This window comes from Asterias amurensis, chromosome 10 (genome assembly GCF_032118995.1).
Source record: "Asterias amurensis chromosome 10, ASM3211899v1".
NCBI lineage: Eukaryota > Metazoa > Echinodermata > Asteroidea > Forcipulatida > Asteriidae > Asterias > Asterias amurensis.
Window position 1 is genome coordinate 564,612 of NC_092657.1, and position 16,824 is coordinate 581,435.

Here is a 16,824-nt window from a genome sequence, read left to right on the forward strand (position 1 = left end):
CTTGACCGTGCCGTCATGTACTCCGGCTACTTCCAACCGTCTCCGATCGGTGAATGTCTGAAATTCTGGTACCACATGCACGGAGTTAATGTCGGAGCTCTGAGGGTCTATACTATCGTTGATGGTGTGTTGGGACCAGTGTTATATGAGAAGACAGGGGACCAGGATGACTTGTGGCGATACGGAACGATCACATTGATGAATGATACGATGGAGTTCAGGGTAAGTAAAGGGAAAGACAGAGGTGCAGGCATGTAATTTCTCAAAATTTCATTGGTAATCCGTTTTCTTGTTGTTGTTTTGGAGTTGTTTTATGACTCGGATCAAATCCATAAAAACATGCAGATAAAACCATGTAGAATTCCCCAGATTACAGAGTAGGGCTTTTAAAACCAAAGATAAATGTATGTAAGCAGGCATCACGCTCGCAAGCTTTCATGCTCACAGGCTTTCATGCTCTGCGCTCACATTTGTTTTTCAACATTCCTTACAGGTGGTAGTTTTTTCTTTTTTCATCGATACATGTAAGTTTCAAACCTAAAGGGTTACACAACATTGGAATTGGAAAGATTGAAAATACGTTCCCAGATTTGCACATAACAAACAAGGTATAAAGTTGGTCATGGTGGAAAAGGTCCCTTGAAATATTGTTGTCTTTTTCTCGTTTGCAGGCTGTATTTGAAGGAGTGCTAGGTACCAGTCAAAGCGGTGAAATAGCACTGGATGATGTTGATATCACTGTAGGACCATGTGACCCTCCAGGTAGGTACATGAATATTCAAAACTATGCTAATTACTATGCGAATGTTTTAAATAATACTACATTCTCAGAGATATAACTTCTGCACTCGCCTTAAACTAATCATTTCTGAAAATTCACTGGATATTTATTTTCTCTTTCCGCCAGGTTTTTGTGATTTTGAGTCTGATACTTGCGGTTGGGTGAATGAAGTGTTACTGGATGATTTTGACTTTGTTAGGACTCGAGGAGCCGACGCCTCATCTATGGCCCCGCCCACTGATCACACCAATGATAACGATCAAGGTAAGTTTCAAACTGAACTAGTTGTCGTCTTCACTTTGAAGGTAGGTACATAGGTTGGTTTTGGGCAATATTATGCTGAAACATTATCAAGACAGATACGATAAACATCACTTGTGGAAGATCCAGCTGAATGTAGTTTTTACTTTTGGGAAAACAGCAACAAACTTTTGAGGTTGATAAAAGAACATAATAGTCTCCTACTGCACAGAATTCTTTAAATTCAAGCAAAAGTAGGCACAAGAATCTTAAGACAATGATAATGCTCATGCTATCATACATTGGGACTCACTCTTTGTGGCGTGTCATGGCCGAGCGGTTAAGAGCACCGGATTCAAGCTCTGGTGTTTGATCAGCAGGGTGTGGGTTCGAGTCACGGTCGTGACACTTGCTACGTAAAATTGGGGAGGTAGTGCTTTCTGCTCTACCTGCCAGGCTTCGAAGTGATGATACCCAAGCCTACATTCGTACGGACTGTAAAAGGAGTAACCCTGTTTCAGCTCTAAGAGTAGGTGGCAACGGCCTCTGGAAAACACTAATTGTAGCCCACACCTTGAAGTGGCTTTCAGGCCTTGTGTGTCTAGCTACTTTTTAAAAAAGTAAAAAAAATCAAAAGGCATTTAAGCGTTTCCTTCACAAAGTTTTCAAGAAGTTGACTGGCACTGTCCATTATGTACTGACAACAATAGGTAGATTTTTAAAGATGATGAAACACTTTGATGTATTGATTGCAGAGTTCAGATCAATTGATTATACATTGATTATATGTCAATTCCTTTTCAGGTTATTACATGCTGATTGAAAGTAGTACTGTACCAACAGGCAAGAAAGCTTGGCTAAGCAGCGAGCACTTTAGTCCATCTTCAAGTGGCTCGAGTTGTTTCAACTTCTGGCTCTCCATGATTGGCACTGGTAAGTAACTTTTTTTTTATTACAATATCTGAAATAAAAAATTGCATCCCCCTTAAAGTGATCCCTCTGTTGCCGCTTCCCAGGTTGTATCAGAAACTTGGGTGTGATCCCTGGCTACAAGGCAGTAACACATGGAATGGCTGCTGACTGGCACCCCAAATAAAGACATTGACAAATAAGGGAGCAGGCCAACAAAAGAATAGATAGCTCAGTTGGTAGAGCATCGGCATGCCAATCCGGAGGTCGTTGGTTCACTCCTGCCCTAGTCAATATTTTCTTTGTTCAACCCGAATCATTTAAAAACTTACCCAGTCAGTTTCCCTTGTGTCTTATTATCAATTATTTCTAATTTTTATAAGGAGAGGTGAGGTTGTAAACATGAGTTTTGTTAATGAAACCTTTTTCTTTTTTTTATGTTTAGGAGTTGGTACATTTAATGTGTACAAGAAGGACACAGCTACAGGAACATTGACGTTACTTCTCACCGAGAATGGTGACCATGGTAACATCTGGCATGAAGAATCAGTAACCGTCACTAGCAGTGGAGAGTTTCAGGTCTATCTGGAAGGCGTTGAGGGCGCTAACACCAACGCAACGATTGCTGTAGATGATACAGGGCTGTCTGATGGTGCTTGTTTAGGTAAGAAATTAGGGATCAGGTTGGGTGAGGGCCCTTGACCTCTGTAGATCCCGGCTCTGGCTTGGACTCCTTTTTAGAGCAGTGTGCTTTTTGTGGAGATGTTTCAAACATCAAACGAAGCCCGGAACTGAACACCAAGATCTGAGCCAAGATTTGGACAAAAACAAGGAAATAACGTTAAAGCAAAGATTGTAGATCAATTCAATTCATTTATTGTCTATTAAAAAGAAGAAAAAGAAATGGAAAATTTACATGTCTAAACATTGATGATAAAATGTAAAATAAACATTGAAAAATCATTGCAGTTTTGAAGACAACGTACATGTAAGCAAGGAGAGTGTAGTTGAAGTTTGACCACAAGATTTCAAAAATCATGGATTATTGTAACACATCTTCTTTGTTCCTACTTGGCCGCTTCTCATTTGGACATTTATTTCGGAATTAGGGAGCTACTGGTCTTCTGAAGACGATCAAAGCATACTGATGAAATTAGAACTCATAGAGATATTTATCAGTTACAGATTTCTATTCAGGTGATTCTCAAATGGACTGAAATGTTTAGTGTTAGGGAGTTACACATATTTGTTTTATTCTTATTCAGCCCCTTCTCAATTGGACTGTGATTTTGAATCGGGCATGTGTACTTACACTGATGCAACTGACGATGATTTTGATTGGTTGAGATCAAGTGCCTCAACACCGTCCATTGATACTGGACCAACTGTGGATCACACAACTGGAACAGGTAAGTAAGGTCATATCCAAATTGGCAGCCACAGCTACGGCTACGACTGTTTCTAAGGGTGTTGCTAAGGATGTCCTATACTTTATTGCATGATGACAGGTCAATCCAGCTGGAGATGTAGCCATAGTTGCCAGTTCAGAGATAAGTTTTACTCGGAGAAAACAAAAGTTATGTTTTTTGAAAAATGCTTTATGTTGTTAAGTATTAGATTTGGGCACTTTGATAAAATATACGTTTTGAATATTTAAACTAGAGGATGGAAATGAGTTTACTCTGACAAATTTATAAATACGATTGATTAGCTTTACTTTCCTATCTGTATTTGTATCTGTACACGTACAATCACCCATAAGGTTATCGCCGTATAGGGTCAGGGCGCCCAGCAGTGAAATATTTGGGTGGGCCATTGAAACAAAATTTGCCACATCCAGCAGTGTGTCAAAGGCTCACTTGAATGTGTTGATGTTGAGTGCAGAACGAATGTCAGAATGAAGTCAATTCCATTTAGGTATAGTCTTGCGGTAAAGTGAATAATGCTAATGATCTTTATTTGTAGTGATGATTATCTCATGTTATTTTCAATGTCTATAAATAATTGATTTTGTTCAAAATGTTCTGCACACAGCCGCAGGGTTCTACATCTACATTGAAACTTCCTCTCCACGAGTCGCTGGTGAGAAAGCAAGGTTAGAGAGTGACATAGCGCCCCCAACGCCAGAGACTTGTCTAGAATTCTGGTATCACATGTATGGGGATGACATCGATGCGTTGAACGTCTATGCCGCAGTGGATGGGACTGGACTTGGTATACCAATATGGTCTAGGGTTGGCACCAAGGATGATGCATGGTACCAGGGAAGAGTCACTGTTACCATGGCAACTGCTTATAAGGTAGGTGTCGTGGAAACGGAATATAGTAGTTAGGGATCTTCAGGCCTGGAATTTCATCTTTAAAAGGGCAAGGCCATTTTCATTTTGCAAAGGGCACTTCCACTGGAAAATCTTAAAGTCAGTTGGAAACTTTTGAAGGGGCACCAAGGCCAAGACCAGGGGCAACGGAGGACATTGCCTCTGTGACCTGCAAGTAATTCCAGGCCTGGATCTTACTTGTAGTTGAGTTTCTTGTATGGTGAAGGAATGACTACATCACAAACAGTTGGCCGTATCCCAATCGCAAGATTGATATTCTTCCTAATTTAGTCTGATTTCCAATTTGTTCAGAGAAATTTAAATGAAATAGCCTAAAATAAAGCTATTTGGACATTAATGGTACAAGTGTTTTTGTTGTGTTTGATGCAGTATGTATTTGAAGGCGTCGTTGGTATAAGCTTCCTGAGTGATATCGCAATAGATGACATTAAGGTCTACCCAGGGCCTTGTGAAGGTAAGTCTTATTGAATATTCCTTGAGATTAAACCACACTACACACAGACACCCAAGATAGTCTTGGGCTGTTTTCAGTAGAAGCCTACATTACAATGAAAACAACAACAACACTTTAGGTTCTGGCTAGTAAGAGGAGAACTCCATGAAAACATTGTGAAATAGAGGAACGAACAACTAAGAGGAGAAGAGTTGATTTTCACTCGATTAGCAAGACGCATATTTTCAAAGTACAGTTCCCTACATGTAAGTCTCTGTTACTTTGAAAAAGGTTATCTCTATTGCTCTACCAATGAATGTGAAGATTCTTATGTACTAGCAAAGAAGTTTACAACTTGACGCTAAACTTTGTGATTCTGTTTGTCTTTTTGCCTATAGCCCCCAACCTTTGTGACTTTGAAGGGACTGACCTCTGTAGCTACACTCAGGATACTAGCGATGATTTTGACTGGTCTGTCAATGCTGGACGGACTCGCACAGCTCTCACCGGACCATCGGTTGATGTGACGTACAGCTCAGCAACAGGTAAAAGGCTTTCAATACTTATTATTATTTTTGTTTACCTAACATCACCAAGCCAGACAGCCACTTCAAGGTGAGAGCTACACTAAACTGATTTTGGCTGTCACTAGGGGAATATTGCCACCTCTTCCTAGGGCTTCCTAGTTTGTATCGTAAACTTGGGCATATAGGATTTGGAAACTTCCTGGTGGAAGTATAACTAAGAGAGGTTTGCTGTAACACCATGGAGTTGTTATGGAGTTGCTATGGTTATGGAGTGGTTAACCAATAATTCTTTGTAGAACCAATACTAGTCAAAGGAGTTGTTCCCATAGTGTTATCGCAAAGCTCTCAACTTGGATGTGATCAAATAATTATAAAATAGTAAGTGCTTCGCTATATCTATGAAAGATCGAGTAAAGTTATCTTTATGTTTATGCGTCTTAAATTATTTATAAATCCCTGTATTTATTTATTTTTCTAAAGGTAACTACATGTATGCTGAGGCCAGCAACCAACGGCCAGGAGACGTGGCTCGATTAATCACCTCACCATTTGTTCCAGATCAGAGCACTCAAACGTCATGTTGGAGATTCTTTTATCATATGTATGGAGATCAAATGGGGACACTTAGAGTAAAGGTTAGTTGTTTTCTTCAGGTTTATTTCCTCCATTTTTGAAGAAAAAACTCTCAAAGGAATTGTTAATATTTACACCATAGTGCTGGCGGTAAGAAGTAGACCTGTTGTTAAAATATATTGATGTGAATAGTCGTGAGCGACTATTTTTATAGTAGTCGTGGTAGCAAGATTAATTGAGTTGGTAAAAGTGGTTGTTGCAACTCAACTATGCAATCAACAGTACTATAACTTTAACACTAGTCACCCAGGCTTAGTAAGAAATATGATGGAAACATTGATTTGTTCCATTATCAGCCGTTTCTTACTGCCAGTTCAAGTCATCAAAAGATGTTTCTGTGATGATCTTGCAAACCGGCATAATCTTTAATTTCAAAGTTTCCAATTCCATTTTGAATGTTCAAAATTTATCATGCTGTTTCATATTTGGTTTTTCTTCTTCACCCTAGGCCAATGGAGACCCAGCAACCCTCTGGTCAATGAGTGGTAACCATGGTGACCTATGGTTTACTGGAGAGGTGGAGTATACCAGTTCTACCGTCTACCAGATGGTGTTTGAGAGTGAGGTTGGTAGCGGTGAACGGAGTGATATCGCTATTGATGATGTATCTAAGAGGGCTGGACCATGTGCAGATCAGGGTGAGATTACACAAATATCATTGTGTTTAATTTCTTTTCATTTAATTTAATTTCATTTATTCTTGAAGCCAAGGATACTCATAAATGCGAACTTTACTAGCCAAGAAACCAATGAAGAGAAGACAAGGAAAAAAGTTTCAGTTTTAGATGTGGGAGGAAAACCCCAAAGAATTAATCCACGGAAAACTCAAGCAGTCAGTTAGAGACTGAAAACCAAATCCACATAGTGCCCCCAGCTGGATTCCAACCAGGGTCCTAGAGGACAATTTATTACAAAAGTCTACTTTCTTGAAAAAATTCCTATGGTTTTCACAACAATTCTTTGACTTTGTTTTCCATCCTTGCCTGTCCTGTACATGTACTTGCTTCCTTTCACAGGGCCTTCACATCCAATCACTAGAAATCCAAACAATCTTGATTTTCAAACCTTCTTTTCTTCTTTAAGTTGTTTCATTGGTTTTTTTCTTTTTCAAGTTGTTTTGATTGTTTGGTTTTTTTTCGTCATGTTGTTTTAAATGGCATTTCCTTCTTCATGTTTCTGGGGGCTTACTTCATAATTTTCATCCCAATAAACTGTTGAGCAGTTTGCTTAAAGTAAACCTCAATATTTTATGATTTTCCTTTCCCAGGAACTTGTGATTTTGAGAGCGATACCTGCGTGTGGTTTAACAGTCAGGATGATATCTTTGATTGGGTTCGTTTAAATAGCGCCACAACAAGTGACTTCACTGGCCCAAGTGAGGATCATACATGTGGATCAACTGGCGCTTGCTCTCCAGGTTAGTTTCTCTCTCAGGAAGATTGTTTCATATTTTTTAAGGATTATGTCCTTTTCTTCAAATGTCTTCATTGTTTCTATTTCATGTTGGTGTATGTTTTAAATAATTATATGTGGACCCAAATGATCAGTTTAATAGAGATGGTATGAATAATAGTAACTAGTTCTTATAGCGCAATTTACAATAACCGTCTTAATGTGCTTTTCATTATTGTGTGGTCATTGGGTCAATAACAATCCTTTAGTTTTTGTCAGCTCCCTAAAGAGTACAACCTGGGTAACTGTAGCGCTCAAAATGCTTTTTCATACTCAATATCAACCTCTCTCCCTATCATTTTATACCCCTGGGTTGAGGGAAGCAATTATAGTAAAGCATCTTGCTCAAGGGCACAAGTATAACGCCCGGAATTTCAAACTCACACTCTGATGACTTAACAAGAACTTGGATTTGATGCACTAAACCACTCAGCCATGACATCCTATAAATAAATAAATAAGGTAATTTTGATTTCTTCTTAGGTTCTTTCCTTAGACTCAAGTGATCAGTTAAAGACATTGTGAATAACCACCTTTGATTACTCCTTAGGTTCATTCCTGTACATCGAGACGAGTTCACCAAGACTCCTCGGAGACTTCACTCGTTTTACAAGCAGCTACTCATTTAACTTGTTAGACTCAAGTGATCAGTTAAAGACAATGTGAATAACCACCTTTGATTACTCCTTAGGTTCCTTCCTGTACATCGAGACGAGTTCCCCAAGACTCCCTGGAGACTACACTCGTCTTACAAGCAGCTACTCATTTAACTTGTTAGACTCAAGTGATCAGTTAAAGACAATGTGAATAACCACCTTTGATTACTCCTTAGGTTCATTCCTGTACATCGAGACGAGTTCACCAAGACTCCTCGGAGACTTCACTCGTTTTACAAGCAGCTACTCATTTAACTTGTTAGACTCAAGTGATCAGTTAAAGACAATGTGAATAACCACCTTTGATTACTCCTTAGGTTCCTTCCTGTACATCGAGACGAGTTCCCCAAGACTCCCTGGAGACTACACTCGTCTTACAAGCAGCTACTCATTTAACTTGTTAGACTCAAGTGATCAGTTAAAGACAATGTGAATAACCACCTTTGATTACTCCTTAGGTTCATTCCTGTACATCGAGACGAGTTCACCAAGACTCCTCGGAGACTTCACTCGTTTTACAAGCAGCTACTCATTTAGCTTGTTAGACTCAAGTGATCAGTTAAAGACAATGTGAATAACCACCTTTGATTACTCCTTAGGTTCCTTCCTGTACATCGAGACGAGTTCCCCAAGACTCTCCGGAGACTACGCTCGTCTTACAAGCAGCTACTCATATAGCTTGTTCGAATCACATATTTGTAGACTAAAGTGATCAGTTAAAGACATTGTGAATAACCACCTTTGATTACTCCTTAGGTTCCTTCCTGTACATCGAGACGAGTTCACCAAGACTCCTCGGAGACTTCACTCGTTTTACAAGCAGCTACTCATTTAGCTTGTTAGACTCAAGTGATCAGTTAAAGACAATGTGAATAACCACCTTTGGTTCCTTCCTGTACATCGAGACGAGTTCTCCAAGACTCCCTGGAGACTACACTCGTCTTACAGCTACTTATTTAGCTTGTTAGACTCAAGTGATCAGTTAAATACATTGTGAATAACTACCTTTGATTACTCCTTAGGTTCCTTCCTGTACATCGAGACGAGTTCCCCAAGACTCTCCGGAGACTACGCTCGTCTTACAAGCAGCTACTCATATAGCTTGTTCGAATCACATATTTGTAGACTAAAGTGATCAGTTAAAGACATTGTGAATAACCACCTTTGATTACTCCTTAGGTTCCTTCCTGTACATCGAGACGAGTTCACCAAGACTCCTCGGAGACTTCACTCGTTTTACAAGCAGCTACTCATTTAACTTGTTAGACTCAAGTGATCAGTTAAAGACAATGTGAATAACCACCTTTGATTACTCCTTAGGTTCCTTCCTGTACATCGCGACGAGTTCACCAAGACTCCTCGGAGACTTCACTCGTTTTACAAGCAGCTACTCATTTAGCTTGTTAGACTCAAGTGATCAGTTAAATACATTGTGAATAACTACCTTTGATTACTCCTTAGGTTCATTCCTGTACATCGAGACGAGTTCCCCAAGACTCCCTGGAGACTACACTCGTCTTACAAGCAGCTACTCATTTAGCTTGTTAGACTCAAGTGATCAGTTAAAGACAATGTGAATAACCACCTTTGATTACTCCTTAGGTTCCTTCCTGTACATCGAGACGAGTTCACCAAGACTCCTCGGAGACTTCACTCGTTTTACAAGCAGCTACTCATTTAACTTGTTAGACTCAAGTGATCAGTTAAATACAATGTGAATAACTACCTTTGATTACTCCTTAGGTTCCTTCCTGTACATCGAGACGAGTTCTCCAAGACTCTCCGGAGACTACGCTCGTCTTACAAGCAGCTTCTTCCCTTCATCATCAGGGTCTGGTTCCTGCCTCAGCTTCTGGTATCACATGTATGGTGTTGATATCGGGGAGTTGATTGTGTTTAAGAGGGGGTTGAATGGTGGATCGATAGAGTATGATAGTACGGTGTGGTACTTATCAGATGAACAGAGCGTTAACGAGACGGACTGGAAATATGGCCAGGTTGGATTGAGTGATGGGGATCGATACCAGGTAGGTCTAGTATTAAAAATAATAATAAATATTCCTTACAATAGCACATTTTACATGAATTATTCATGCCAAGAAGGAAACTTTGCATGAATTATTCATGCAAAATAGGAAACTTTGCATGGTGGATGTATAACTAAGACAGGTTTGTTGTAAAACCATGTGAAATGCTGATTTGTTAACCACCTGTTCTTTTCAGAACGTACAGTACTCTAAAGAGATATTCACATGGTGTTGCTATAAACCTCTCCTAGTTTCATATCAATGCCCTTTACATTTGTGCCGCGGGTTTCATTTCACAAAGATAGTCTTAACTTAAAAGACTTGTCCTTGGACTCTTTACGATAAGAGATGTTAAATTTGCAACGGGGATAAAGAATGTATGTTGCGGTACCATTGCTGCCAAAAACATAGGATTCGAACTGCCTCTAGCTACCGGGCAACCTCGCTAGTCTAATTGGTAAGACACTGCTCTAGGATTGCAAGGGTCGTGGGTTTGAATCCCACCCGAGTAACATGCCTGTGATATTTTTTAACAGGACTCGGGAAAGTACTGAGTATACAGTGCTAACACATATCGATGTATTGGTTACGACCAAAATTAATTTTCTTTACGGGTTGTTTAAAACGCAAGGCTAGTCCTAAGTGAGAATTGGTAAGTAGTTTGCAACAGACCATTCTATTTTCTCAATGAAATGTTCTTTAATACTTTTGGAATCCTTTCTTGAAAGCTCATCTTTGAAGGAGTCGTCGGGAAGTCATTTTCCGGAGATATTGCAATTGATGACATTCAAGTTACTCCCGGAATGTGCGATGGTAAATATTAATAGTTTCAATTATATTTGAGAACACAAAGTGCAATGCACAAAGTTATTGACAAGAAAACTTGTATATTTGGTCTGATGATAACTAGAGATGACAAGCTACTCAAAACTTTGAGACCAGTCAAGAACTCACTCCAGAAATAGTGAAGTTAATAACAAGAAGTACCCTCGATTCTAAAGCGCAAGTAGTAGTCCCGGCCGATTTCCTACCTCTCCTGACGATGACTAAAGCAAGCTGGTCGAAACCTTGAGACCAATTTAAGAACTGATTCCGCGGTAGTGCAGTTAATTACAATTCAATTCAATTCAATTCAATTTTTATTTGTCCCACCATGTAGGAAACTCTGTTTGAATACATGCAATACAGAAAGAAAAATAAATAACACACAATCATAAATAAACTACTGGAAATATTAATTAATCAGAAAACCGCATTACTAATAATAAACCACAATTTAAATATACTGAAAACTACATCTAAGCAGAAAGTAAACAAAGTAGTTAAACACGGTTGAGATTCTATAAGCTAAAGTAGTATTCCCAGGACGGTTCTTTTCAGAACTGAGAAGTCTCTGCCAAACCCCCGAACATCTACTACCATTAAGAACAAACTCTACCTGGCAAGTAGATACACACATGGTGTTACCGCAAACCAAATATATATTCCTATCTCCCGCCCTAATAGTTATTAAGCAGGAAAGTTCTTTTTCAGAACTAAGAAGTCTCCCGAATTCAAGAAAATCTACACTGTGGTAGTAGAATATATATCAAGACAAGTTTTCGAAGAACATAATCTACTCAGCAAGTTGGTGTTTCCTCCCCAAAAAAAACAATTAAATTGTTTTCCTCTTTTGCTTAATCCATTTCCAGTGCAACCAAGTACAGCCGATCCTATCCGGTACGGTATCAATGCAACATGTGACTTTGAGACATCACTCTGCGATTGGCAACAAGCAAGGGATGATGGTTTTGATTGGACGCGCTATCAGGGAAGCACCCCCTCTATTGACACAGGACCAACTGGAGATCATACAACAGGCTCAGGTATGGTTGAGATTCAATAGGTTTTGGGCTGAACTAAGACAAGTTGATCGGAGTGGGATTTGAACCTGTGCCTGCACTCTATCATCTGAGATATCTAGCCCTAATTTTGGCAGTCTTAATATTTTGTCAAAATTGTTGTTTGGAGGTGCTAGTCAGAAGCCATAAGAACTTAATCTCAAAACTTAAAAATCTAAACATCAAGTCTAAAAAGGTCATCAGAAAACGAAATGCGTAAATTTTCAATAATAAATATTTGAAAGATCCTTTTTGCCTTCAGGTTTCTATCTGTACATTGAGGCGTCCTCTCCACGTGTCTCTCTGGAACGAGCTCGCCTCGTCACTCGTGTCTTATCACCAACAAGTCTCCTTGGCAACTGTCTATCATTCTGGTATCACATGACCGGTAGCTCCATGGGAGAGCTAAGGATGTTGATGACTGTTATATCCACTGGGACTGAGACGACATTATGGTCAAAGCTAGGTGAACAGGATGGCGATTGGTTGTTAGGACAAAGAACTATCAATAGTAACCAAGATTTCTTTGTGAGTATTTCAAATTCTTTTAAGAAAAATTATATTTGAGTGCAAATTTCTTAAGATTGTTAAAGAAAAAGTTGATGTGAGTGCTGATTGCTCAATTTGTTTCACAAAAGTTCTATGTGACTGCAATCAACTTCTTATTGTTGAGTGCGTATCTGTTTTACGGACTTGCAGCAAATCCTGCTGTAAGTGCAGCTTTTTGTACTAACTTGAAACAAGTTCTTTGTGATTACTATTTTCTTATCTTTCTTCTTATTATTTATTAGATAACCTTTGAAGGTGTGATTGGCAGCAACTTTTACAGTGACATTGGACTTGATGACATTATGTATTCAGAAGGACCATGCCCACCTCAACGTAAGTCAATCATTTGTCCCCTTGTGTTTGTTATTAGTACTTGCTAGACCCCAGTCATGACGAGAAATTTGTGCATAGTCCTCGTAGCAGCCACAAACTGCTTGTAACAAAGTGCCCATCGCGGGCACTAATGGCTGCTGAAACGATATTTTCTATTTTTTCTAAAAAAAAATTTTTTACTTTGTCTTACTATTTTCAGACATTAATTAGGTGGCCTGTGTCCGAGTATAACCTGAATCGCAAATTCTGACTTGATTTCTTACAACATTCCTACTTGTTTTTTTCAGGTGTTTGTGATTTTGAAAACGACTTCTGTGAATGGACACAAGAGTCAAGCTTGGATGATTTTGATTGGTCGAGACCTAGAGGACGTGAAATCAACCCGGGTCAGCCTGGTAGTAATCTACCTGATAAAACCACTGGAACTGTTACAGGTAAGAGGCTGGAACCAGACCACCAGTCAAAACTGCAAAATTTTACGCAAATGCACCAATCCACTTGTGCTGATTTCTTGCATTAGTGGTGCACAACTTCCATGATAAATATTGACGGTTAGGTCATTACTAGCTGTTTCCTGTGGAATTCTTCTAAAGAAGTATATTCCATCTTTAGTTGAGTTGTCAATGATGCCATTCTGTATACTCCCCAGGGAGCTGAGATGGTTTAAGGAATGATTTAAGGCCCAGTGACCAGGGGTAATAATGTCGGAAGCGCTTTGAGACACCACACTCTGCTTAGCAACTAAGATTGATTGGCAATTCAGATAAATCTTAGGTTTTTATGAAATCAACCTTAGGGTACATTCTCGTCAAGCAAAAATGAGTGGGACACTAGTCGCAACAATGAAATATTTATGTAAATTTTGGCTGACAACCTGTTTTCGCTAAGCAAGATTTGTTTGTGCTTAGAATGTTTTTGTGCTTACAGGTTTTATGAAGTTGGGCCAAGGTGTCAATGTCACAAAGGACTGCACTATTGAATGATTTTGAACAATGTTCTTCCTTCAGGTCATTTTGCTTATCTTGACGAGACCACGCAGCAGATCGGTGACAAAGCAATCCTCATCAATCCAGACTTCCCCGCTATACCAGACGGAGAATGTTTACAATTCTGGTACTATCTCCATGGCAACGGGGTCGGTTCCATTGAAGTGTTCCAGTATGATATGAATACAACGAGTCTGGGTACTAGGTTGTGGGAGAGAAGTGTTGATCAGGGAGATCTGTGGAGGCTGGCGAGAGTCACGATGCAGTCTGAGACTCCATTTGTGGTGAGTAATTGATATTAATAATAATAATAAGAAGAATAATAAACTGCACCTACAATGTATAAAGTGCAGAGTAGAGAGGTTGGGGAGAGTCACGATGCAGTCTGAGACTCCATTTGTGGTGAGTAATTGACATTAATAGTAATAAGAATAATATGGGTTTTCTCAAATTCGGCAAATGAGCAGTCAATTTCATTTTCATGCCGATGAATTAAAGCTGTTTTGCCTCTCCAGTTGTTACTGCGTTTCAAATTCAGAATTCGGTCATTCAATTTCGTTTTCAGTCAAGTCAAATTCCTTTAGCACTCTGTTCAATTTAGCGTATCGTCATTCTTTTTCGCGAATTCGAATGCTGCTTTGATGAGTTGTTAAATTGAATAATTATTATTTTTGTTAAATCGAATGACGCAACATTACATTTGACAATCATAAAACGAAATTGAATGACCCTTTTCAGTAGCATTCGATTTCGCGCGAAATATAATAGCTTGGTGGTTAAATTAGATGCTTATTTGCCGAAATTGACTGAGAAAACCTATAAACTGCACCTACAATGTATAAAGTGCACAGTATCTGTCGATAGAGAACGCACAATGGCCAATTTTACAAGGAGCTAAGTTTGATCTTAACTGTGTATCAATCTAACTTGCTAACATTGATGTCACAACACAAATCACTCTAGTAAATGATTTTTTCTTCAACCCAAAGTTGTTGAAACATTTACCCACCAGTCCGTTTCTCTTGTGGTTATACTTGATTTATCAATTAAAAAGTTGCATCCCCTTAAGGTGATCTATCTCCTGCAGGTTGTATCAGAAACCTGGGTGTGATCCGTGGCTACATGGTAGTTACATGTTGAATGGCTTCTGACTGGTACCCTAGAACAAAGATATTGATAAAACAGGAAACTGCCAACATTACGGGTAGATGGCTCAGTTGGTAGATGTAGAGCTCTGGCACATTAATCCAGAGGTCGCAGTTTCAAATCCTGGGGCCAATTTCATAGAGCTGCTTAAGCAAAAAACTGGGTTAAAATAAGCACGAAAATAATGTAGCTTTCTTATTTTACACATGTTACTGGCCAACATTTCATGCCATATACATTGCTTGTGACTGGTATTGAGCTATTGTTTACTTAAAATAACAATTGAGTGGAGTCTTGTCCGGTATTCTGATTTTATGGATTATTTTGCCTAATCAGAATTTTGTGCTTAAGCAGCTCTATGAAATTGGGCCCTGCTCTAGTCAATGTTTCTTTGTTCAAGCCAAAACTATCCAAAATAGAAAACAATTATGCCTCGACACTCTTTACAAAATAATGTCACTGATTTATTTCTTTGCAGGCTGCATTGGTTGGGACAGTCGGCACCACCTTACAAGGTAACGTTGCCATTGACGACGTGGAGATTACGATCGGAGCCTGCCCTCTCACCGGTTACTGCGATTTTGAAGATGGCTTCTGCTCATGGACCAACGAGATCACACTCGATGATCTAGACTTTGTTAGAGGCAGTGGCTCTACGGATAGTCTGGAGACCGGACCATCATTTGACCATACTAAAGGAACCACTGATGGTATGTAGTATTGTTATCTAGACACTGGGGTTGTGGCTGAGCGGTCTATGGTGGCTGAATCTTGGCCTGGGCCCAATTTCATAGAGCCGCTAAGCACAAAAATTTGCTTAGCATGAAATTTCTTTCTTGATTAAAACAGGATTACCAACAAAATTTGCACAAGATTTTCAAGATAAGCAAACAACAGCTGAATACCAGTAACAAGCAATACACAACAAATGAAAATTTGGTTGGTAATCCTGTTTTTATCGAGGAAGAAATTTATGCTAAGCAAATTTTCGTGCTTAGCAGCTCTATGAATGTGGGCCCAGGTCAGTCGTAGCACTTGTGTCCTTGAGCAAGGCACTGTATCATAATCGCTTCTCTCCGCCTATCAACAAATTGAAATTGTGCTGTTGATAAACTTGTGGGGTGTTTTTTGTTTGAACAGGATTCTACGTTTTCCTTGAGACGAGTGGTTTTCTTGTTGATCAACAAGCTTGGCTCGTCAGTGAACTTATTGAACCTACTCAAGGAGATTGCTTCACATTCTGGTATCATATGTACGGAGAAGGTAAGGAAGATTTTTACTTGTTTCTTTATCAGTACTAGGCTTGGAGTTTAATTTTTGAGAGGGCAAGGCCATTTCAATGTGTACTTCTATTGGAAATTGTTTGTAATGTATTGTGGCCGAGCTGACTCAAGCTCTGATGTTTCTGATCAGCAGAGTGTGGGTTTGAGTCCTGGTCGTGGCACTTGTGTTCTTGAACACTTAACCATTATTGATGCGCCCTTCGGATGGGACGTAAAGCTGTCAAATCCAGCTCTTGTGATTTTTTTCTTTGTTCAACCAGAAAAATGTTGTGTGTTTTCCTTTTACTTGTGAAGGTATCAAACAGATGGATGTATACCAGTACGATCCCATCAGCCAAGTCCGAACCCTTCTCCAGTCAGTAGCTGGTAACCAAGGTAACGCTTGGTATGAGTTATCTTTGAACGTCAGTAGTCCACTGCAGCATTACCAGCTGATCATCGCTGGTGTGGTTGGATTCAACTTCACTAGTGATATCGCCATCGATGATGTATTGGTTAGATCCGGACTGTGTGGAGGTAGGAACTTTTCTTACAACTTGTTTTCTTCCATAACACTCATTTTAATTCAAATTTATATTATTTGGTTTTACCCATATAAATGTACACCAATATGTACCACTGTATACTCAGTACTTTCTTAAGTCATGTAA

General features: G+C 39.3%; 2 protein-coding genes across 2 annotated transcripts in view; both read left to right on the forward strand.

Moving 5' to 3' along the window:
- Positions 1–36: 36 nt before the first annotated feature.
- Positions 37–13,581, forward strand: LOC139943410 (MAM and LDL-receptor class A domain-containing protein 1-like). The gene is made up of 19 exons (XM_071940222.1): positions 37–222; positions 672–762; positions 908–1,045; positions 1,826–1,954; positions 2,376–2,594; positions 3,196–3,339; positions 3,965–4,230; positions 4,639–4,723; positions 5,101–5,247; positions 5,710–5,864; positions 6,311–6,500; positions 7,130–7,279; positions 9,714–9,997; positions 10,726–10,810; positions 11,689–11,862; positions 12,140–12,405; positions 12,669–12,759; positions 13,047–13,193; positions 13,556–13,581. Exons 1-19 carry the CDS (start codon positions 76–78, stop codon positions 13,579–13,581), a joined length of 2,934 nt encoding a protein of 977 aa, XP_071796323.1. The 5' UTR covers positions 37–75.
- LOC139942853 (MAM and LDL-receptor class A domain-containing protein 2-like) overlaps positions 13,053–16,824 on the forward strand; it is a 98,751-nt gene continuing 94,979 nt past the window's right edge. The window contains exons 1-5 of the mRNA XM_071939646.1: positions 13,053–13,193; positions 13,767–14,029; positions 15,370–15,601; positions 16,032–16,154; positions 16,469–16,690. Of these exons, the coding sequence (XP_071795747.1) occupies positions 13,925–14,029; positions 15,370–15,601; positions 16,032–16,154; positions 16,469–16,690 (682 nt within the window). The 5' untranslated portion in view covers positions 13,053–13,193; positions 13,767–13,924. The remainder of the gene's footprint in view (positions 13,194–13,766; positions 14,030–15,369; positions 15,602–16,031; positions 16,155–16,468; positions 16,691–16,824) is intronic.

Excerpts from the sequence above, each read along its gene's own strand:
- LOC139943410 (XM_071940222.1), top strand. The coding sequence starts at position 76 with ATGCACGGAGTTAATGTCGGAGCTCTGAGGGTCTATACTATCGTTGAT. Across the intron at positions 4,231-4,638 it reads CCATGGCAACTGCTTATAAG|TATGTATTTGAAGGCGTCGT; the intron begins GTAGGTGTCGTG and ends TGTTTGATGCAG. Across the intron at positions 13,194-13,555 it reads AACCACTGGAACTGTTACAG|GGTACATTCTCGTCAAGCAA; the intron begins GTAAGAGGCTGG and ends AATCAACCTTAG.